The sequence below is a fragment of the Entelurus aequoreus genome, linkage group LG14 (genome assembly GCF_033978785.1).
Source record: "Entelurus aequoreus isolate RoL-2023_Sb linkage group LG14, RoL_Eaeq_v1.1, whole genome shotgun sequence".
Taxonomy (NCBI): Eukaryota; Metazoa; Chordata; class Actinopteri; order Syngnathiformes; family Syngnathidae; genus Entelurus; species Entelurus aequoreus.
The window spans coordinates 24,465,148-24,489,890 of record NC_084744.1 but is presented as its reverse complement, the minus strand read 5'-3'; the positions used below and the strand labels follow the sequence as shown (position 1 = coordinate 24,489,890).

Below are 24,743 nucleotides of genomic sequence, written 5' to 3'. Positions count from 1 at the left end.
TTTCAACATTTTGTTATAACATGAAAGCACACCAGTGCACAAAACAATCTACAGTATAAAATGTATGCATGCTTCTATGAGGGTTAGTGTGGAAGCCCTGACCTCAACCCTATCAAACACATTTCGGATGAACCTCCATGACATTTAGGAATGAGTACCTTTCACATTTGAATCGATACAGTACCAATTCCTGGTATCTGGGAACTGATTCCGGTACTCAACTATACCATTTAGGTACATCTGGGTGTGTTATTTGTTAATAAATGTTAATTTGTTTAATAATAAAATCAAATTTTTTATTCAACATTTTTCAGTGAGCTGATAATGTTACCTGTGCTGTCCAGTTGTTAAATCTTGTTGTTTTTTTTACACTTTTGAGGCTCATTTGCAACTATTATATACTGTAGACATTGCATGTTAAATCTAGTCTTTTGTTGTGCCCTACAAAATGTTCATACTGTAAGTATTTTATCTATTATACACCAGCTGTTTGATTGTAATGTGCATCGTAGTTTTTATTACAACACTGGAGGTGTTGAAATTTGAATCGATACGGTACCAATTCCTGGTATTTGGGAACTCAACTATACCATTTTGGTACGTCTGTGTGTGTTATTTGTTGATAAATGTTAATTTGTTTAATAATGAAATACATTTTTTATTCAACATTTTACAGTGAGCTGAGAATCTTACCTCTGCTGTCCAGCTGTTAAATCTCGTTGGTTTTTTTTACACTTTTGAGTCTCATTTGCAAGTATTATATACTGTAGACTTTGCATGCAAATGCAATTCCGTGACGTTAAAATTACAGTCTTTGCCATTAAGCTAAATCAAGTCTTTTGTTGTGCCCTACAAAATGTTTATTCTGTAAGTATTTAATCTATTGTATATCAGCTGTTTGATTGTAACATGCATCGTAGTTTTCATTACAACATTGGAGGTGTTGAAAGTGCTCCAAAGCATCGAGCGAACACATTTTGAAAAGTGGAAACTTACTTTACTTTCAAGTGTTTTCTATCAGGCATTCTTGCTTTGTTGGCATGGAAAATTACAACATTACCTACAGGCAGTCTGACTGAGTCAAGTGTTTGAGTCGGCTGAGTCTGCAAACACGTCACGTGCAACAAAGGTATCGAAATATGGCACCGTTTAATCTATACCTGGCGAAGTCGCCTATAAAAAGTACCGAATTTAGCAACCATCCCTAATTACTTCTGACCTCAAAATTATTCTGGATGAATGGATAAAAATTACACTCCTACATACAAATTGGGAGGTGTTTGAGCTGAAAACCAGGACAAAAATGTATTCCTGGACTTTTCGGTCCAGACTGACCCACTGCAATTATCAATTGCTAGTGGATCAAATCAATATTAATTTTTTTCTTTCAAAAAAGTGTTCTGACAATGTCATACGGATACTTTTTTTTATGTGCAGTTCATTTCATAAATAAAAAATAGAAACCTTCATTTGTGGTTCAAGGAAAGGCAGAAGAAGATCTTACATTGATAGAGTGTATGATCTGTGGCGATGGATTAGGGATGAGGGCGATGGTGGTAAGGAAAGAATAAGCTTGCTCTTTGTCCAGTTCTTTCTCCTTCATTAGGTCAGTCAGTAGCATGATGCAGTTTTCTGATCCGCAAGCAGGTAATGCGTCCAACAAGGGCTGCCTGTCCCAACAGTGAACCAATGTGAGCATGTAGCGTGATAATGACGTACAAACGTTTGAAAAATGTAAATTCATTTTTAGTAAAAAATATGCAAGACAGACTTTTGGGAGACAAGCTTATACTAACTATAATGGTCATCGTGAGAGTTTGCTTATACTTCATAGTTCTTTGAAGTGGTCCTACCCTGCTCAATTCAGGGGATTTTATTGTTAGGGCCCAAACAGCAAAAGCTGCGACGGCCCAATTGTAACTGCTCCGTTTATTCTTCTTTACGTTTCGACACATTTTCAGGCCTTCAACATGCACGAAAAGTCAACAAATTTTGCAGACGCAGCAGGTCTGGCAAAATATTTAATATTTTAGTGGTCGTGAACACGAAATTTCAAAATTGACACTATAGTGCCCCCTTGACAATTAGAAAAAAAATAGCCTCTGCCACTAAATCGGGGGTCGGCAACCCAACATGTTGAAAGAGCCGTATTGGACCAAAAATACAAAAAAAAATCTGTCTGGAGCCGCAAAAAGTAAAACGCCTGATATAAGTGTTACAATGAAGGCAACACATCAAGTAAGTGGGTAAGAGGGTGAGATAACTCCTGGAAATGACTGTCTTAGAATGGCCAAATGTATAGATGTGTGTGTACAAGTTAAAGGAAAGGACAGGCTGTCTGCTTCTAATGGATTTATTACAATCTTTTGCTGTGGTCTGGAACAACATGTCACACAAACAACTATCGGAAACGCAGCCAATATTACCTACAGATAATGTGTCATGAGACATGCAAATATCAATTAAATACACAGAGGACATAAGTAAAGGAAATAAAATGAACTCAAATATACCTACACACGAGGCATAATGATGCAAAATGTACATACAACTAGCCTAAATAGCATGTCAGCATCGATTATTAGCACTCCACGCAAGTCAACAACATCAACAAAGTTCACCTTTGTGCATTCACACACAGCATAAAATGTTTGGTGGACAAAATTAGACAAAGAAGGAGTGGCATATAACATGTCTTTCTGTGGCGGCATCGGAGAAATTTGTAAATGTAAATAAACTTTTTAACATGTAAAGCGACTTTGGGTACTTAGAAAAGCGCTATATAAATCCCAGGTATTATTATTATTATTATTATTATTAAACTATGGTGAGTTCAAGGACAGCCGAAATTAATAGGACAAAACGGCGCTGGCCAAATACTCTCATCAGTGAAGAAACTTATTAAACAGTGGGCTTTCTGACAATTCGGAAGGTTTGTGTTATGTTTGTCCTCCTACAAAAACATTATTAAAACAACAAATATATTTTCCCCCCATCTTTTTCCATTTTTATATATTTTTTAAAAATCTCCAAGGAGCCGCGGTTTGCCGACTCCCGCACTAGATTAACGTATTGTTACAAAAATCGCTGGAGACGTCCATCATGACAGGACGCACGTAAAAGTCACAAGAACCCCTATTTGAAAACAAACATGAAGTCGGCCATCTTGGTTTCAATCAGCCGTTTTAAGGCCAAAAACAGGGGTCCTATTTTAACAAACACCTCCTAGGGACTTTGACCAAACGAGCTGCGTTAAAAATAACAGATACTAAACATACAGGGAATGCTAAATTACGAAATAATTTTGCCGACACCATAGAATGTGTGCGTGGCATGGCACTTACATCTAATGGTTAGCCACAAAACGTTCAACATTTACACCACGGCTCCAGAAATTCCAATCTTGATCATAATTGGCACACATTATGATGATGACATACTTATATTGGTACACATTCGTGGTGGGCGGAGCCTGGCAGCAAAGACTGCTCCTCGCCACCAACATTAAACTGCTAGTACTTTACTTTAAATGGTCAGATCGCCTTCCAAACTACAAACGTACAAAACCCAAAACCAGTGAAGTTAGCATGTTGTGTAAATCGTAATTAAAAACAGAATACAATGATTTGCAAATCCTTTTCAACCTATATTCAATTGAATTGACTGCAAAGACAAGATACTTAACATTCGAACTGGAAAACTTTGTTATTTTTTGCAAAAAGTTCAAAAGCCATCATCTGTGATGGTATGGGGGTGTATTAGTGCCCAAGACATGGGTAACTTACACGTCTGTGAAGGCGCCATTAATGCTGAAAGGTACATACAGGTTTTGGAGCAACATATGTTGCTATCCAAGCAACACTATCATGGACGCCCCTGCTTATTTCAGCAAGACACTGCCAAGCCACGTGTTACAACAGCGTGGCTTCATAGTAAAAGAGTGCGGGAACTAGACTGGCCTGCCTGTAGTCCAGACCTGTCTCCCATTGAAAATGTGTGGTGAAATATGAAGCCTAAAATACCACAACGGAGACCCCCGGACTGTTGAACAACTTAAGCTGTACATCAAGCAAGAATGGGAAAGAAGTATTTTTTGCAAAGTGTTGCTGCCATTAAATTCTAAGTTAATGATTATTTGCCAAAAAAATTCAGTTTCTCAGTTCAAACATTAAATATCTGTTTATTTAATTGAATATAAGTTGAAAAGGATTTGCAAATCATTGTATTCGGTTTTTATTCACAAATTACACAATATGCCAACTTCACTGGTTTTGGGTTTTGTAATATATGGCTTTAAAATTGGGAGTCTGATCATGATTAGACATTGATATTGACACCAATATCGTCATCTTGAGGTGGAAAGGTACAACAGTCTTAACTTCCTTCCACATGCGCAGATCTTCCTGAAATTCTTGATGGTTAGTTGGGCATTGGGAAGGATGTGACTGCATGCGTCTTAAGTGCCCGCTAACTTGCATGAACCGTGAGATGCTTGCGGTGCAAAGGTCCGTTTAACACTGCTTGCAGCTTTAATTATATTATGATCCCAGTGGGAAACTGTAGTATCTATAGCACATAGTGTCTTTACTAAAACACACAATACATCTCAATGTTGTGTATGTTACGGTGGGGTCGCATGTTAATGCGCGGATCGTTTCCCCAAGATGCAGATGGAACTCCAGAGGCAGCGTGCAGGTAGGAAGATTATTTATTTTCCATAAATCAGGCAGGAAATACAAATCAACAAAAAAGCATGCCGATAGCATGGGAAGCTATGGCAAAGCTTAGTACAAGAACTGGAATCAAAAAGGTATTCAATGTACCATATTTTTCGGAGTATAAGTCGCACGGGCCGAAAATGCATAATAAAGAAGGAAAAAAACATATATAAGTCGCACTGGAGTATAAGTCGCATTTTTGGGGGAAATTTATTTGATAAAACCCAACACCAAGAATAGACATTTGAAAGGCAATTTAAAATAAATAAAGAATAGTGAACAACAGGCTGAATAAGTGTACGTTATATGAGGCATAAATAACCAACTGAGAACGTGCCTGGTCCGTTAACGTAACATATTATGGTAAGAGTCATTCAAATAACTATAACATATAGAACATGCTATACGTTTACCAAACAATCTGTCACTCCTAATCGCTAAATCCCATGAAATCTTATACGTCTAGTCTCTTACGTGAATGAGCTAAATAATATTATTTGATATTTTACGGTAATGTGTTAATAATTTCACACCTAAGTCGCTCTTGAGTATAAGTCCCACCCCCGGCCAAACTATGAAAAAAACTGCGACTTATAGTCAGAAAAATACGGTAACTTGTTGCATGAGCAAACAAGACAGCCAGACCGAATGTGGCGAAAGGTAGGAATAAATAGCTCTCTGATTAGTGCCCGGGAGCAGGTGAGCTTACCGAACACTGATTAGAGGCAGGTTAAAATAATCAGCACCCATGGCAACTAAGAAACACAAACCCAGGGGTGCTGAAAACAGAACTAAGGGAGTCAAACTAAAATAAAACCTGATCCGGGAAACGGATCATGACAGTGTACAGAGCAAAACTGTTATTCCCCCAGTGGCCGAGATGCTTGGATTCGGCAGTATCCGGTAAATATCTCTGGTAATTTACATTGTCTCCTCTGGCACACAGTGTTAGTGCTGGACATGAAATTGTACGTACAGTGATTGAATACTAGTCAAGTTGTGCTAAGAACATGTGCCACTTTGTTTTCATTTTGATAAATATGTTATTTTTCTTTAAAAACTATTAATTAATGTTATCTGTTAACTAATCTATTAATTAATGTATTCTGTGCACAGCAAATCTATGCCGTGCACAAAATAAAATCCAATCCAAACTCTAAAAAAAATAAACAGATAACGATTTATTCTGTATGATTTTGCAATACGATTCTGTAAATGACAGGTGACACAAGCAGCAACAACACAACACCACAAAACCATGTTTGTCAAAACTGTTCAATTATTGTTACGTCTGTTGAGACGCTTCAAGGAGGAGAGGAGGTCCATCGATCATTTTATTGAGCAAAACTCTTTACTGTTGGCCGTAACCACACCAAAAAATTAAGAGTAAAAAACTACTATCTAGCAAAACGCGCCATTTTCTGCCATACAAACCACGCCAAAACCAACTCTCATTCAGTTTGTCGTGTGCACCTCCATTACAGTCTGGTTTAGATAAACGGACAAACAGGACTGCAAAAAAGATCATCGATGTCGACCTTTATCCCATCCAGGATTTGCACAAGTCCAGGGTCAGGTACGGGCAGGTAGCATCACTGCAGACCCCTCACACCGTGGTCACAAACCGTTCAAACTCCTCCCCTCCGGCAGACGTTACAAATCACAGTATGACACCTGTCATAAGAACAGTTTCTTCCCTCAGGCTATCAATCTGATGAACGCTGTGATATAACTCTGGAACTAATCTGTCCCTGTGAATGTACTAACTCATGTTCACTTCATCATCTTTTTGTTTTGCTCTATTCACCACTGCACTATTATATACCTGTATTAGCCTTGCACATATTACAAACCCCGTTTCCATATGAGTTGGGAAATTGTGTTAGATGTAAATATAAACGGAATACAATGATTTGCAAATCATTTTCAACCCATATTCAGTTGAATATGCTACAAAGACAACATATTTGATGTTCAAACTGATAAAAAAAAAATCTTTTTGCAAATAATCATTAACTTTAGAATTTGATGCCAGCAACACGTGACAAAGAAGTTGGGGAAGGTGGCAATAAATACTGATAAAGTTGAGGAATGCTCATCAAACACTTATTTGGAACATCCCACAGGTGTGCAGGCTAATTGGGAACAGGTGGGTGCCATGATTGGGTATTAAAACAGCTTCCCAAAAAATGCTCAGTCTTTTACAAGAAAGGATGGGGCGAGGTACACCCCTTTGTCCACAACTGCCTGAGCAAATAGTCAAACAGTTTAAGAACAACGTTTCTCAAAGTGCAATTGCAAGAAATTTAGGGATTTCAACATCTACGGTCCATAATATCATCAAAAGGTTCAGAGAATCTGGAGAAATCACTCCACGTAAGCGGCATGGCCGGAAACCAACATTGAATGACCGTGACTTTCGATCCCTCAGACGGCACTGTATCAAAAACCGACATCAATCTCTAAAGGATATCACCACATGGGCTCAGGAACACTTCAGAAAACCACTGTCACTAAATACAGTTTGTCGCTACATCTGTAAGTGCAAGTTAAAGCTCTACTATGCAAAGCGAAAGCCATTTATCAACAACATTCAGAAACGCCGCCGGCTTCTCTGGGCCCGAGATCATCTAAGATGGACTCATGCAAAGTGGAAAAGTGTTCTGTGGTCTGACGAGTCCACATTTCAAATAGTTTTTGAAAATATTCGACATCGTGTCATCCGGACCAAAGGGGAAGCGAACCATCCAGACTGTTATCGACGCAAAGTTCAAAAGCCAGCATCTGTGATGGTATGGGGGTGAATTAGTGCCCAAGGCATGGGTAACTTACACATCTGTGAAAGCACCATTAATGTTGAAAGGTACATACAGGTTTTGGAACAACATATGCTGCCATCTAAGCGCCGTCTTTTTCATGGACGCCCCTGCTTATTTCAGCAAGACAATGCCAAGCCACATTCAGCACGTGTTACAACAGCGTAGATTCGTAAAAAATGAGTGCAGGTACGTTCCTGGCCCGCCTGCAGTCCAGACCTGTCTCCCATCGAAAATGTGTGGCGCATTATGAAGCGTAAAATACGACAGCGGAGACCCCGGACTGTTGAACGACTGAAGCTCTACATAAAACAAGAATGGGAAAGAATTCCACTTTCAAAGCTTCAACAATTAGTTTCCTCAGTTCCCAATCGTTTATTGTGTGTTGTTAAAAGAAAAGGTGATGTAACACAGTGGTGAACATGCCCTTTCCCAACTATTTTAGCACGTGTTGCAGCCATGAAATTCTAAGTTAATTATTATTTGCAAAAAAAACAAAGTTTATGAATTTGAACATCAAATATCTTGTCTTTGTAGTGCATTCAATTGAATATGGGTTGAAAAGGATTTGCAAATCATTGTATTCCGTTTATATTTACATCTAACACAATTTCCCAACTCATATGGAAACGGGGTTTGTAGAATGCTAATAAAAACTGGCCTTACACGGCCAGTTAAATTTTTCAATCTGGCTTTCAATCGGACTTTCCTTAATAATGTTTTTAGATCTTTAAGATCGAATATGTAGCTGCCATTATGATGTGCAGTGATGTTTTCAAATGACCGTAAGTCTTGAACTATACAAAGTATTTCAATGGTTGGAATCTGCGCTTTTGCATGATATACTAGTTACTATGGTCATTCAAGTCAGAGCAGCTCAGAAGAGGCACCAAGCAGTGTGGGTGGGGAGCGTTTCCACAGAGTGTTTCCAGAGCGGCAAGCCTGAAATGCGGGTGTCAGGGACAGACGCGGAAGGAGATTTTTACAACAAAGTTCTAAAGCTTAGTGATATATAAGATGTATAAGATTGTGGGTGGGTTTTTTTTTTTACCCTTCGCGTTCATATTTCGCTGGGTTTGTTGCATTTTTGTTGCCTTTCACTAGACCGTAAAATACGTCGATCAAGAGGCGGTGTGACGTTAGTATGTTGTCAATATTCAGTGTTTTATTGTTCATAGTTAAGATTGTAAATCCCACATTCTTTATTTTCATGTACATTCTGTGTGTCTCATTCAGTAGAAATATTTAAAATTCCATTCCGTTTTTTAAGGCGGTCTGTCGTAACGTTTTTAGCTTTCAATCAGACATTATTGTAAGGTTTGGTATTAATGTTCCTAAAAATAGGACCCAAACACACATACTGTACGGCAGATTTTCACAGCTTACATATATATATATATATATATATATATATATATATATATATATATATATATATATATATATATATATATATATATATATATATATATATATATATATATATATATATATATATAAATATATATGTGTGTGTGTGTGTGTGTGTGTGTGTGTGTGTGTGTGTGTGTGTGTGTGTGTGTGTGTATATGTATACATATGTGTGTATATATATATATGTATACATATATATATATATATGTATACATATATATATATATATATATATACACATATATATATATATATATATATATATATATATATATATATATATATATATATATATATATATATATATATATATATATATATATATATAGTAGTATATATATATATATACATACGATATGTATATATATACTGTATATGTATACATAGATAGATAGATACACCGGCCCCCAGACACATGTTTTTCTCTAAATTTGTCCCCCCGAGTCAAAATAATTGCCCAGGCCTGTTTTAAGGGGACCTAAAGGTGATCTCTGAAATGGTTACAAATTATTTATAAAGCAGGACCACCACCCAGACATACATTAGCAGTACATAGCTTTTGAAAAACCAGATTGTTTTGTTATTTTCATTGTCAGTGGGCCAGTTCAGCTATATTAGCAAATAATCTAATGGAAATGACTGCTGTCATTTGATTATACTATCAAGACATTTGACTTGCTATGATGCCAGGTTTGGGACAGGTGTGACATAGCCTGGGACGGCCCTGTTTTTACATCACGGGAAGAAAAAAAAAGCTTTCTGACTGAAAACAGTGACAAAAAAGAACTGAGTAGCAGTTAACATCAAACACCCGGCAATTTCCTAAATCTGTGACGTGAGGAATCCACAAAATCTTGTGGAAATCTTGTGAAGTTCACGTACCCGACTATCCTTGACACTTATGAGCAGCATGAAAATGAATCCAGGGATGGCAAACAAACACACCAACCTCATGATATGGCAGTCTCATATCATGTAGAACAAGAGTACGACAAAAGCTGCGAATGTAGGCTAGGATCCCTTTAAGCATGCGTGTGATACAGTCGTGCGGTGGCTAAGAACAGGATGTATTGTTAAGATGTAATGAAGTTCTGCAATACAAAACTAACCACACTGACCAGTCATTGCGGCACTTGAAAGAAGCCTCCATCCAAAGTGTCTTAAGCTGCGAGAGAGTCAGCTCTCGAAGCTGGAAAGCCAAGTGAAGGAACTGCTGCGACACCTAAGATTAGGAGTTGCCAACATATTTACATTGATGCATCATGGTCTGTTTAAACTTGTTGCATTTTGAAGCCTACCTCTTTAAGATGTAATGTGAGGCTACACAACTTCCTGATAGTTTGTCTAGCAAGGTCTGGTGTAGCAAACACTTTTCCAGGTCTAGCAGGTCCTTCGTCCTCAAACTGCAGGCCAGTTTGTGTTCCAGTATCTAAAGAACCTGCAGGATTAGCAACGTCCATCACCCTGTTACTAACTCACACAGTGCAAGAACAAGTTCACTGCTCACATTATAACCCCACTGACCTGTTCTGGAAACTGTGCCTGGTTGGGCTCTAAGCAGAAGCAGAGTAGACTCAGTTTGCGTTTTTACCTGGCCTGCGGTCTTAGACCACGTTGCTATGGATATTGTTTCGGTGCAGTTTACTTCTTCCATAACGGCAGACCCGTAGACCTGAACACAGCGCACCTCTGATTGCACTGACTGGCAACAAAACCCAACAAGAAAGAGATGCATCATCATGGTTGAAGCGTTTGACTTTGTTTTGGTCATGTCCTGAGGCGGTTAGCTGTACTTTCTGAAACTATAAGTTAACTCACCGTGTCTCCAGTTAAAACTACAGAATGGGTCCAGAAATGTGCCAGCTTGGATTTTTGACACTGTTTCAAGTCCCTGCTTTTCAGCAATAGTCGTCCTTGCCTTTCATACATGCTGGTGCATGTCCCATGCACATCAGTCTGAGGAGGGAATATTGAAACACGTTTTGTCATATACTCGCCACCTCTCCTTTTTATCTAAACCGGCACCATTTAAATCCATCAAAAATGTTGCATTCACTTGTATGAATATGATGGTGGTCATTTTCTTTTACATGACAGGGCAACTGCAATTCATGAAACAGATAAAGTATTTCATCATCATCCCTCACCTCCATTTCTGACTGTTTGGATGTCGTGCGGGAGGTCTGGAGCATGCTCAGAAAAGCTCTTTTAATGTTGAGCGTCCACACCTGCTCTCCCTCCTGGATACATAAAGCAACGACCTTTCCTCCCTGGTGGGAAAACTTGAGGCGCGTTCTCTCCAGCGACTCCCTGGGAAACAAAAACATCACATGAGCTGCTCGAGACCCGAAAACACAGACAAGCGAGGCAAGTATCACATTCATCTAAACAACATTCCAAATTGGTTTATCGCAGGGCGGTTCAACTGGCAGCATGGGGAGCCAAATCCGGCCTGGGAATGACACAAGTTCAGTTCAAAACTTGGGAGACAGACATTTTTGCAGAACATTTCTAAAAACACAAGGGTGCTCCTGTTGTATAGAGGGAGTTGGACCACTGTAAACACACCGGCAGATCCTTGCAATTACATTTTAAAGGCCTACTGAAACGAAATTGTTTTATTTAAACGGGGATAGCAGATCCATTCTATGTGTCATACTTGATCATTTCGCGATATTGCCATATTTTTGCTGAAAGGTTTTAGTAGAGAACATCGACGATAAAGTTCGCAACTTTTGATCGCTGATAAAAAAAGCCTTGCCTGTACCGGAAGTAGCGTGACGTCACAGGCTGAAGGGCTTCTCATATTTCCCCATTGTTTACAATGCAGCGAGAGCGATTCGGACCGAGAAAGCGATGATTACCCCATTAATTTGAGCGAGGATGAAAGATTTGTGGATGAGGAACGTGAGAGTGACGGACTAGAGTGCAGTGCAGGATGTATCTTTTTTCGCTCTGACCGTAACTTAGGTACAAGGGTTCATTGGATTCCACACTTTCTCCTTTTTCTATTGTGGATCACGGATTTGTATTTTAAACCACCTCGGATACTATATCCTCTTGAAAATGAGAGTCGAGAACGCAAAATGGACATTCACAGTGACTTTTATCTCGACGACAATTCATCGGCGAAGCTCTTTAGCTACGGAGCTAACGTGATAGCATCGTGCTTAAATGCAGATAGAAACAAAAGAAATAAACCCCTGACTGGAAGGATAGACAGAAAATCAACAATACTATTAAACCATGGACCTGTAAATACACGGTTAATGCTTTCCAGCTTGGCGAAGCTTAACAATGCTGTTTCTAATGATGCCATTGAAGCTAACTTAGCAACGGGACCTCACTGAGCTATGATAAAAACATTAGCCCTCATCTGCTCATCAACACCCGTGCTCACCTGCGTTCCAGCGATCGACGGAAGGACGAAGGACTTCACCCGATCATCCGTGCGGTCGGCGGCTAGCGTCGGATAGCGCGTCTGCTATCCAAGTCAAAGTCCTCCTGGTTGTGTTGCTGCAGCCAGCCGCTAATACACCGATCCCACCTACAACTTTCTTCTTTGCAGTCTTCATTGTTCATTAAACAAATTGCAAAAGATTCACCAACACAGATGTCCAGAATACTGTGGAATTTTGAGATGAGAACAGAGCTTTTTTGTATTGGATTCAATGGTGTCCGAATACTTCCGTTGCCTCTGTGACGTCACGCGCATACGTCATCATACATAGACGTTTTCAACCGGAAGTTTAGCGAGTAATTTAAAATTGCACTTTATAAGTTAACCCGGCCGTATTGGCATGTGTTGCAATGTTAAGATTTCATCATTGATATATAAACAATCAGACTGCGTGGTCGGTACTAGTGGGTTTCAGTAGGCCTTTAACCTTGCTAGCAAACATAGAACACTGGGGTCCGAACTTGTGATTTACATAACTGAGGCGTTCCTCAAGGCACCCCTTTAAGGCACTTACACAGTTTATTCATGACAGGATTTATGTACAGTAACTAAGGTGTTACTGTAGCTTGTTTACGTCAGTCAGTAGTATTTTGTTCAACTTCTTTAGTCCTACTCATAGTGTTTCTCGAGGCTCCAATTTAGGTCATCTCTTTTTCATAATTTGGGTGACCTGTAAGTTCAGTTAAATAACCGAAAGGTTCACTTTTTTTAAAGATGTCCTTGCGCTTCTGTGACTGACAAAAAAAATAGACCAAAATCGAAAGTCTACAGTAGAGGATGCTGGTTCTTTGGAATATACAAAAAAGGAATAATAGTGAAGGCAGCCCAGCAGGCACAAAACATTGATACAACGTTGATTATACATACAGTACAGGCCAAACGCTTGGACACACCTTCTTATTTCATTGCGTTTTCTTTATTTTCATGACTATTTACATTGTAGATTGTCAATGAGGGCATCAAAACTATAACACCTGTGAAGTGAAAACCCTTTCAGGTGACTACCTCTTGAAGCTCATAGAGAGAATGCCAAGAGTGTGCAAAACAGTAATCAGAGCAAAGGGTGGCTATTTTGAAGAAACTAGAATACAAAACATGTTTTCAGTTATTTCACCTTTTTTGTAAGTACGTAACTCCACATGTGTTCGTTCATAGTTTTGATGCCTTCAGTGACAATCTACCATTGAAAATAAAGAAACCCCATTGAATGAGAAGGTGTGTCCAAACTTTTGGCCTGTACTGTATACGTCCTTTAAAAATTACTTCGAAACAAAGTTGCAAAACAATTGTGTTGGTAAATTGAGACAACGTTGATGTCTAACGTTGAATCCACGTCGTTGGTTGGGAAATGACCAAAATTCAAAGGTCAAATCAACATCAGAACCCGACACATGGTAAACGTTGTCAAAGAGCATATTGTTACAATGCTACATTTGCGTTGCTTAACGTCAGGACCTAATTTAACAAGACCTCAACGTTCTTTCAATGTCTTGTGCCTGCTGGGAGAAGTCTGGAACTGTGACCCCAAAACATTTTCATTGAATATCCCTGGTCTGCAGGCTTACAATTGATGGTAACACAAAGAAATGCCAAAAGATGCATGAGGAAAGCATATTTTTTTGGGAAATATTACCTCAAACGTTTTAAGTGGGGCACAGAATGTTCCTTTTGAGGGGAAAGGCGTTTTATCTGTGGATTCCTTATCTGTTAAACAAAATCACATCAAAATCAACATCGATCCCTGTGCTCTCTTTCAAGTCTTACAAACCTGCATTATTAGATGACACTTGGAAACTACATCAATATCAACCACACAGTCCAGTACTAGTCCATTTCTGCCAGCATTAGATCCGCGTAGAGATGTGGTGATTGCTGTTCTATACCTGTAAGTATACCTCACCCCTGTCTGATAGGACACGTCAGAGGTAGGAAAAGCTAAAAACAAGCAAAAGAAACAACACTATTGATTAGATTTAAAGGAAAATGAGTAAAGGGGCATGCAGTAAAAAATGGATGGATAGATGGAGTAGTTTAGGTAAATCCTGTTTAGAAAAAAGGAAATGGATTAAAAAAAAAATCTGATATGCACAGGCCTTACCTGTACAACTTGAATCACAGAAATCAGACTTTGGCTGAAAACAATCGGCTACTGTGGAAAAAAAAGGCAAGAAACATGTCTGACACATGTTGATTAAACTCGGGCAACATTACTCAAAGAAAGAGTCATGCTTTCACTCAACACTCCATGGATGGCCATTGAGATTTTTATCTCATGAGATCAAAAACGATACACATGAGTGAGTCAACTCACCACATAAAAGACAAACAAAAGCAATCTGTAAACCATAACGCCAGGACGTAGCCATCGTCGACCCAAGTCACGGCCGATCCGTCTTCCTCTGAGCCTCCACATGAAAGTGAGATGAAAACCAAGCACTGTTCCCAACCACTGAATGACCACACTTGTACGAGGGCTTCCACAGTGACCCACACTGCTCACACACCAACCAATCAGGAAATACCTTCTAAGCTGGAGCCACAAACATTCTCTGCACCAATCACCTTTCTCGAAACCAGTAGCTAAAAGTACCTTTAGCAAGGCAATATTCCCTCTAATGGTCATAGGAAAGGTTTATTGATTTAATTGATAGTTATAAAGTACTAAACCTTGAAAGGTTTATTGCAGATATGATATTGTTATTATAGTCTAATGATTATTAATAGGGTATAATGTTAAGTGTGTATGTAATTGGAACTTCCCCCTTGATCATTAATGTATTACTTTAATTTGACCTGCTGTTGTACTCTGTCTCAAAGTGTTAACATGTGCTCAATGTTTCCTTACCATTAATGCTATGTTGTCTATTACCATTATTGCTATGTTGTCTATTACCATTGTTGGTATATTCATTATTCCTACATTGTTGATACAAATTATTGTTACAGTGTAATAATTATTGTTACCTGTGGTAATGCCACTATGATACAACATCTGTATTATAATCAATGAAACTCATGTGAATAATCACTGAATGGAGAACTGGGGGTGGGATTAAATAAATTATCTTCTTCCCACTCCCTTTCAGGCAAAACTGGACAATCATGCATTACATACTATACATTACCTTTTGCACTATATTAATTTATATTATTATGTGTTGTCAACTTTGTACTTTTTTATGTCGTTGTCTGAAATAAATAAATAAATGAAAAAAAATGAATGAATTACAAATAGACAATGCATACTATATGGAAGCATAAGAGAATAGAGCCATCTAGTGTCCCTTTTTTGGATTTGGAGATGTATATAGTGGATATTTTTCAGGCAAAACTGGACAATCATGCATTACATACTATACTTTACCTTTTGCACTATATTAATTTATATTATTATGTGTTGTCAACTTTGTACTTTTTTATGTCATTGCCTGAAATAAATAAATAAATGAAAAAAATGAATGAATTACAAATAGACAATGCATACTATATGGAAGCATAAGAGAATAGAGCCATCTAGTGTCCCTTTTTTGGATTTGGAGATGTATATAGTGGATATTTTTCTCTCTCTTGGAACCTATGTTCAATATTTGTATTGGCGTACAAACCAATGGTTTGTACTTTCTTCAAAAAAAGTCTCAATAATCCTTCAAAGCGATCATCGTGCTCGCCTTCCCCCATCCGTACCCAAGCTGCCTGCTGCCACCCTTCCACGCTGCACCCGCCACGGTCCACGCCCGTGCTGCGACGTCAGGCAGTGTGTCGTTAAAGATGCATTCGCGCTTTGACAAACGTCGTATTTAAGAGCTTCGCTTTGAAAAAGGAATACCAGATCCACTTGTAGTACAACCATCGGGTAGAAATAATAGTCGGAGTTTGAATGTCGAAATCGTGCTTTTGGGGGCTTGACTGTGGACATTATCTCGACGAGGAATGTTGAAGTTGTGTTTTAACCCGACTTTGAATGGTCGCGCTTTGTTTGGGATCGTTACTGATTATGAGAAATATTATGCTAAAACCATCATATGTAACATTGTATGGATTCAGGTGAACATATTAAATAGATGCGACCGTGTTGTTTTTCAGAAATTCTCCAGACCAGCGTGGCAACTTTACAAACCGAGGGACATTGAACGCATCTGCGGTCCGGATCGGGGGGCGTGGGTTTGACCGGCTCAGACACAATGAACCGTCAGTCGGTTGGGGGCACGCATGTTGGGCCGGCGACTTTGCTTCTATTTTAGCACTTTTTTTTTTTTTTTTACTCTCTTTAGTGCCTTTCTTCGTCGCACTCGGTTACTGCGGGATTCCTGAAGCTCTGTATGGCGGTTACAATGCTCACTTGGGAAGTGCTACTTCGTCGAGTTTGATTAAAACGAGGTCGGCACCAGACTACAGTTAGCCCCTCCTGCTTTATTTATTTGTGCTTAGCTCAGGCCGACTGCAACGAGGGAGACAACAATGTCGGTCACCGCGTCCTCTGATTACTTCGCAGCCGAGTGTTTGGTTTCGATATCGAGTGGCCCCGTTCTGCACAGACCCACCCCGGTGGCCCCCGCCAGCCAGCCGGCCACGGCGGGCCTGCTCCCCGGGGAGCACGACGGCTCGAGTGAGGACCGAGAAGTGCGGGAGACCCTGAGGTTAGAGGGGGCCAACATGATGACGGTGGCCGGTATTCTCACCGACCTACACGGCAAGTTCCGGCCCATGTCGGCCTACTCTGAGAGCAGCAACTCGTCGTGTGGAGGGGAAAGTGGTTACACCACGTTGTCCGACCCCACCACCCCGACCATGACTCCCTCCGCTACCCCGGTGCCCGGACAGCAACCGCCGAGGGGGGGCCCTCGATCCCCCGTTAAGAGACACCAGTGCACTTTCGACGGATGCGACAGAGTTTACGGGAAATCATCCCACCTAAAGGCGCATATCCGGACCCACACAGGTATGTAGACCCCAAAAAAGTCACATGCTGCGTAGGGTTGACGCCTTTAGGTCCATATTTTTTTCTCCGTAATGCCCGTGAATGCAACACCCATCACCTCGATATTAGCAATGTGCTTTGTGTGACTTAGCACGATTTAGCAACGTGGTGTTTTTTTTTAGCTGTTTAATGAATGTATCCCACAACCTGTTGTCGAACAAAGCCAAAGTACCGCCCTTAGAAACGCCGACAAAGAAGTAAAGTAACAAAAGAACCAGGTTGACGAACGTCTTCCCCTCGGCCCCATTTGCATATGAAATGAACGTAAGAGGAAACCTCGCATTGTCAGGCAGTTTTTTTCTGTAAACGGTAGCAGACATCACTAAAGTGTCAGTAGTGTTCATAAAGTTCACCCAACGTCCGCTAACACTTCTGGTCGACCGTGAATCTTACAGTAAAACTGAACGCCAACAGCATTAATGGCTGCACTTCATGCGACGTTTATGGACGGTTGGAAAATATAGCTTCATGTATGTATGGGTAGTTTCAAATGTTATTCAAACCCTCCTCGTCAGCCAAAATGTGCGTGTGATATTTTTTTTTACGGTAGAACGTGGGGAATGGTGCGTTCAGGGTCGTTGAGCAGGCAACGGATTAAGGACAGGAAGTGGCTCAAAGAAGTGCGGTGGGAACGCCCACAAAGTGTTCTGCAACAACAACGTGGCCTGCCTTTGTGATCTTGAAAATGGCTCCTAGCATCCTACTCTATGATCATCCTCCCACGGTGCAGCCTGTGGGAGATTAAGGCTAGCAGTAGTTTAGCAAAACTAATCTGCTTGATTTTAATCCATACCTAGCTATATTTTGTCATACATTAAACACGTTTTATACAACTAATATAGCCACAATAACTCGTATGATTAAGAGTGGCGACGAGCAGTTTTTTAAATTATTAAATTACTGTGATTTTACACAATATTTGGCCTTTCAACCATGTCACTTTTATGTAAAGATGTCACAAAACAAAGTGTTCATTTTATTACAAATTAAAAGACTTGGCGTCTATGTAAGGGACTCAACGATAAGTTGATTACAAAAAAGCTTTAATTTTTTTCCTGTTGCTTCGGGGTGGGTCTGTTCAGGTCTATTTTCATACAAAATACACATCGCATTATAAGGCGCATTAAAGGAGTCATATTATGATGTTTTATCTACATTTACAAGACTTCCTTGTGGTCTACATAACATGTAATGGTGGCTCTTTAATCAAAATGTTGCATAGATTGTTCTACAGACCATCTTCAAGCCACTTTCTGACCGTCTCTTCAGGATGAACCGTTTAGTGAGAGGTCTTATTTATGTGGCTCCACTCTGACGTGTAATATCCCCGTCATCTTTGTTGTCCCGGTAGTTTTTGGCGCTTCCATAACGAGTCTACTGACAGATATGAGTTAGAACTGTACGCCATTTTATATTAAAAATGGCAACAGCGGGCGATAACTGCCACTCAACAAGAAGATAGAGTAAAAAGAAAGAGCTTATTGACTATGGCGCAGACGATAATTGCGGACGCATGCACATTTTCGGGACTTTGATAATACCGGTATGTTGAAGCACAGTATGTCTGACTCTAGTAGCCTTAATGCTCTGTGTCCCATCAAGTGGTGCAGATTCGTAGTTTACCAAAGTCGTACTAGATTATTTTGACAGATTTTTGAGCAATGTGTGGAATGTTCTAAGTTACCAATGAAACATCAACGTTTTGGTCTTGCTTGCTAACCTGTACTTGCTAGCGTCATTTATTAAATGGCCGTAAGTCCACATTTATCTCTTATGTGTGACTGCCATCTACTGGTCACACTTATCATTACACCATATACCAAATACAATTCCTGAAGCACAACCAGAATTAAAAAGCTTCAATTTTCATTTTGTTGCTTCGGGTAATTGTTTGAGTGAAACTACTAAAAATGTATAAAATCCAAACCGCAAACATAGTTTCCGCACAACCGCTGTGTAATGGCGGAATGGAAATGTTTTTATTTTTTATTAATGTACACATGTTAAGTGTATTATCAATGTTGATTGTATGAATTAATTACAAAAAAGTATTAAAAGTTATGGTAAGCAGAAAAAAATGTTTGTTTATTTCAATGATTTTCCCTAAAGTAGGCTATATAAAGTGTTTTATCCGATTACAGTATCTGTCATTTATTGCTGTTAATTGGTTCCAGACATGACAAGTAAAGTAGGAATCATTTATTAGAAATCTAATATTTTCATTGCTAGAGCATAAAAAATTGTTAACCATGTTTTTCAGACTATTAGGTGCACTTAAATCCTTTCATTTTCTCACAAACCGACAGCGCTGGTGCGCCTGATGTTATAGTAATTCTGGTTGTGCTTACTGAACTTGAAGCAATTTTATTTGATACATGGTGTTATAAGGGTGACCAGTAGATGGCGGGCACACATACAAGAGACGTGTGGACTGCAGGCTGACACACCCTGTTCAATAAATGATGCTGGCAAGTACAGGCTAGCTAGCAAGCAAGCCCAACATTATGATGTTTCATTGAAAATATAAAACATTACACACAACGCTAAAAATCTGTGTGTTTTAGTGAAGCTGTTTTAATGTTTTAGTACAACTTTGGTAAGCTACAAAGCCACACCGCTTGATGGATTGTCGGAGCATTATGGCTACTGTAGTCAGACGTGCTGTGCTTTTACATACGGTATCAGTATGGTGTGCGCATAAGGACCCCAAAATGTCACCTATTAGGAGACATATTCTCTGGCGTTTTGTTTCGGCCTATTATGCAAAACCAACTTTTCTTACCTATTGGTTTCTGCTGTTTTGTATTTGGGATCTGCTTAAGTCCCAAAAATGTGCATGAGTTTGCCATTGTAGTCAATAAGCTCCTTCTTTTTCTCTATCCTTTTGTTGTGGGGCATTCATCCTCCGCCGTTGCCATTTCTAATACAAAGTATTGTACAGTTCTAACTTATATCTGTCAGTAAACTTGCCATGGGAGTGCTAAAAACTACCGGTACAACAAAGATGACGGGGAGAAGACGCTGACAAAGTGAAGGCGGGTAAATAAGTCCGGCCACAAAACAGTGTGTACCAAAGAGACGATCAGAAAGCGGCTTGAAGATGGTCTGTAAAACATAATCTATGCAACATTTTGACCAAAGAGCCACCATTATGTGTTACATAGACCACAGGAAAATCTGTTAAATGTAGACATTTTTTAAATAATACAACGTCTTTAATGTGCCTTATAATCTGGTGCGCCTTTTGTATGAAAATAGACCTGAAACGGCTCATCGGCAATGTGAATTATATTCCGGTGAACCCTATTATGGGTAGACTTCCCAACATTATGAAAGCTCCCCAGACATGAAATAACTCCCTTTAGTCACCTTTACACTCGTTTAATCCATTATAATAATGCTGCCTGAGGCTGAGCCAATCAATGGCCTCATACTGAACAGCGTGATCTGATTGGTTTGGTCTCATCTAGTGGCTAATACCACGGTAGTATTGGTACCCCGACTTAAACAAGTTGAAAAACTTATTCGGGTGTTACCATTTAGTGGTCAATTGTACGGAATATGTACTTCACTGTGCAACCTACTAATAAAAGTCTCAATCAAAAAAAAAAAAAAAAAATGGTTTTTTTGTATGCCATTCAGCCATTTTATGCTTGAAAATGCAAAATTTGGGGCAAAACAATCATGTGCTTTAAAAATACAAAAACATCTGCAATATTTGAAGGGCGATGCGGTGATGGACGGCTGTACTCGATTGATCAAACCAACTAATCGATACTTGATTACTAAAATAACGGATTGTTGCAGCCCGAGCCTCAACATGCGTATCTAAACTTTTTTTTAACAAGGGTCGCATAACGAAAACTCTATGTATACAAGGACCATTTTGATGTTTTTTTATATTGGAAAAAATGCTGAAAAAAGACATATATTACATATCAACTAATTGCATATATTTAAGGACAGAAATTGGGGTGAGCTTTGTGGTATAGGCGACAAAGTGTACTATCATTAGTTATTACCGTATTTTTCGGAGTATAAGTCGCTCTGGAGTATAAGTCGCACCGGCCAAAAATGCATAATAAAGAAGGAAAAAAAACATAAGTCGCACTGGAGTATAAGTCGCATTTTTTTGGGAAATTTATTTGATAAAACCCAACACCAAGAATAGACATTTGAAAGGAAATTTAAAATAAAGAATAGTGAACAACAGGCTGAATAAGTGTACGTTATATGAGGCATAAATAACCAACTGAGAACGTGCCTGGTATGTTAACGTAACATATTATGGTAAGAGTCATTCAAATAACTATAACATATAGAACATGCTATACGTTTACCAAACAATCTGTCACTCCTAATCGCTAAATCCCATGAAATCTTATACGTCTAGTCTCTTACGTGAATGAGCTAAATAATATTATTTGATATTTTACGATAATGTGTTAATAATTTCACACGTAAGTCGCTCCTGAGTATAAGTCGCACCCCCGGCCAAACTATGAAAAAAACTGACTTATAGTCCGAAAAATACGGTACACCTGTGTCCAAAATGCGGCCCGGGGGCCATTTGCGGACCAAAGCCCGAGTTTTGTTGGCCCGTAACAACATTCATCCATCCATTTTCTACCGCTTGTCCCTTTCAGGGTTGCGGGGGGTGCTGCATAGTACAGCTGGGATAGGCTCCCAGCTGTACTATGCTCATCGCAGGGCCAACACATTTATTGTAGTTATAATGTAATATCTACAAACGTTGCTTGGAGTGATGAATGAAGAGTCCTTTCGAGCAAAAACGCTATAAACGCTTATTTCCGGTTTATGGCATCAAAACAGGAAGTACACGTTCAACCCGCAATACCGGCAGTGAGCGAACTCGTCCAAAAGATGACGCCATAGCACAAACGACACCTTTTCAGTCCTCTGCGTGTGTTTAATGCAAACAATTGAACTCAAAATATTATAGGCATGAGCAGAAATAAAATAAATTAGTCGCTCCGTCTTCTAAGCCGCAGGGTTCAAAATCTAGGGAAAAAGTCGAAGCTTATAGTCCAGAATTTACGATAATTTGTATTTTTATTACATTTTGTATTACATTTTCAGCTTTTTTCTCATTACATCATGTCTTTTTGTTTTTTTTGTTTGTTACGATTTTATTGTTTGCTTTCTGACAAGTTGCGGGGGGCACTTTGGAGAGCCCCGCTGTAGACATATTCGTACATTTGGGGCCGTATTTATCAAGCTTCTTAGAATTAAACCTAAGAAGTCTGCTAAGAGTTGACTTATGAGTAAAGAAATTCTTTGCTGAAAGCTGCACTTAAAAGTTAGTTATCAAGCGTCTTCTCACACTTTCAGCGAAGTGTAGGACTGAATCTTAAGTGTCACACTCAGAGCTGAATTACGACATTACTATGTCCATAGAAATGACCAATCACGGAAGGGAATCCCTTGTCTAACAATAAATAAATATCTTAGAAATATTTAAGTGGACATTGGGAGTGTATATTTTGACAATAAACTACAAAATAATAGAAACAAACAAACAATATTGGCAATGAATAAAAAATAAATGTTTCCTTTTCTTTCCAATTCATTAATTAGGCAACTAATTTGAAACTAGTGTGGGTGGCTCTAAATATACTAGCCCACTGCAGCCACATGCAGAAATCAACACGGAATCGAAAAGAAAACCAAACTGGCGAGAGGAGACGCCCCTTATTAAATCTGTGACAAAAATAATACCCGCTCTGTCTAAACGATACCGTTTGATCAGCTGCTCGTCATCAAACAAAGCCGGCACATCCTTCCGCTCCCTGAACGTTCGCGCACGTCTCTCTCACCTCAGTGCCATCCCCCGCTGGCAACTCCTAACCACTTAGGAGACCTCTGAAGGTCTCTTAAATATCGTGGTGAGTAGGAGTGATTCTTAGACTTAAGAAAGTTGATAAATAGCTTTTATTCTTAAGTTTGAGAGTAGGACTAAATTTCGCAAATTCTCAGGATTTAAGTGTAAAATGGCACTCTTAAGACGCTTGATAAATACGGCCCCTGGTTCTCCTCTCTTCCTGCAGGTGAGCGGCCCTTTCCCTGCACCTGGCCCGACTGCGAGAAGAAGTTTGCCCGCTCCGATGAGCTGGCTCGCCATACTCGCACACACACAGGAGAGAAGCGCTTTCTGTGCCCGTTGTGCGACAAGCGCTTTATGCGCAGCGACCACCTGATCAAGCACGCCCGACGTCACCCTGACTTCCACCCCTACATGTTGGGACGCAACAAGGGCATGTGTCCCTCCAACCTGGCTGCCCACCATTAGATGGTTCAGGTGCACTGGTTACGGGGGTCGGTTACCCAGCTACAATCTGAACCATCGTGAAAAGTTAAGCATCGCTATGTTGTACCTCAAAGGTACGCATACACAAATCGTCAGTGCTGGATGGGAGGGGCAAGTACCATTCACTCTCCATCCACAGAGGAAGTCACGTGACCACTTTCCACCTGGACCATGAAAAGGGTTGGGTATCATTGGCTGGTACATCATTTGAACCAGCCCCAAATCTATAACTGCAGATTTGATGTGCTTTTCGATTCCACTTATCGATTCCTGAAATGAGTTGAGTCTGTTGCACTTTCTTTCCAAAACACCCTCTTTTAAGGGATTCAAAAGACAAGCGCAGCGTCCGTGAATAGCAGAACAGAGCTAGTTTTGTAATGGGGACAAAATGATAGAACAAGCAGGAACGTCTAACAAAGACAGCACCATTGGTTCGGTGCGTTCTTTCATTTAAGAATCTGCACGTCTAATTTGGGACATAATTGGTCTGCTGGAAAGATCATGCACAGAAATCACCAGCAAATATCCACTTGAGTGTATACTTCATCTTTTATTACAGCACACGTTATTTGTGTTGAGACTTACTCGATATAAATCTTTTTTTGCTTTCAAACATTTTTGGTTTATTCCTGTACCCCGGGAGCCGATGAGAATTGGAATCGAAAAAGCAAACAATTGACCAAATAAACCCAACCCTAAACTAGTAATAACAAATATTTTTTTCTTAGCCTTTCTCAAACTGCAGGGATTTTTATTTCCATATTTTCTGTTTAAAAAAAAAAAAAATCACCCAACAGCCAAATCTCTTGTTTTCTTGTGGTTCAGTTGTAAATTGTTGCCGCGTTCTTCAGTAGAGTTTTACTGTGAGTAGCACAATATTGTGATGTTAGCTAGCATGGCAGCCTCTAGATGCTTCTTTCTATTTTTTAGCTTTGCAAATTCCATTTTTTTTTTTGCAAATTTTAGTGGCGATACATTCCTTTTTTAAATTGCATTTAAAGCATCATCATAGAAGGTATTATTACCCTTT

At 39.5% G+C, this 24,743-nt stretch overlaps 3 protein-coding genes across 3 annotated transcripts in view; 1 reads left to right on the top strand and 2 right to left on the bottom strand.

The window, feature by feature from the left end:
* Positions 1-10,883, bottom strand: part of LOC133664564 (uncharacterized) — a 192,145-nt gene extending 181,262 nt beyond the window's left edge. Inside the window, exons 1-5 of the mRNA XM_062069281.1 lie at positions 10,766-10,883; positions 10,472-10,649; positions 10,246-10,385; positions 10,066-10,169; positions 1,505-1,670 (exon numbers count right to left, since the gene is read on the bottom strand). Of these exons, the coding sequence (XP_061925265.1) occupies positions 1,505-1,670; positions 10,066-10,169; positions 10,246-10,385; positions 10,472-10,649; positions 10,766-10,876 (699 nt within the window). The 5' untranslated portion in view covers positions 10,877-10,883. The remainder of the gene's footprint in view (positions 1-1,504; positions 1,671-10,065; positions 10,170-10,245; positions 10,386-10,471; positions 10,650-10,765) is intronic.
* Positions 10,884-11,033: 150 nt separating this feature from the next.
* On the bottom strand, positions 11,034-14,883 carry LOC133664265 (apolipophorins-like). Its single transcript, XM_062068778.1, has 6 exons — positions 14,719-14,883; positions 14,506-14,556; positions 14,176-14,342; positions 14,041-14,111; positions 11,108-11,257; positions 11,034-11,049 (listed from the first exon to the last, which is right to left on the bottom strand). Exons 1-6 carry the CDS (start codon positions 14,771-14,773, stop codon positions 11,034-11,036), a joined length of 510 nt encoding a protein of 169 aa, XP_061924762.1. The 5' UTR covers positions 14,774-14,883.
* Positions 14,884-16,180: 1,297 nt separating this feature from the next.
* zgc:153115 (uncharacterized protein LOC768186 homolog) overlaps positions 16,181-24,743 on the top strand; it is a 10,197-nt gene continuing 1,634 nt past the window's right edge. Inside the window, exons 1-2 of the mRNA XM_062069280.1 lie at positions 16,181-17,346; positions 23,454-24,743. The exon at positions 23,454-24,743 is cut by the window's right edge and continues 1,634 nt beyond it. Of these exons, the coding sequence (XP_061925264.1) occupies positions 16,866-17,346; positions 23,454-23,695 (723 nt within the window). The 5' untranslated portion in view covers positions 16,181-16,865 and the 3' untranslated portion in view covers positions 23,696-24,743. The remainder of the gene's footprint in view (positions 17,347-23,453) is intronic.

Excerpts from the sequence above, each read along its gene's own strand:
- LOC133664265 (XM_062068778.1), bottom strand. The coding sequence starts at position 14,773 with ATGGCTACGTCCTGGCGTTATGGTTTACAGATTGCTTTTGTTTGTCTT. Across the intron at positions 14,557-14,718 it reads TTTTGTTTGTCTTTTATGTG|TAGCCGATTGTTTTCAGCCA; the intron begins GTGAGTTGACTC and ends TTTTTTCCACAG. Across the intron at positions 11,258-14,040 it reads CCCCACTTAAAACGTTTGAG|GGAGTCGCTGGAGAGAACGC; the intron begins GTAATATTTCCC and ends TTTGTTTCCCAG.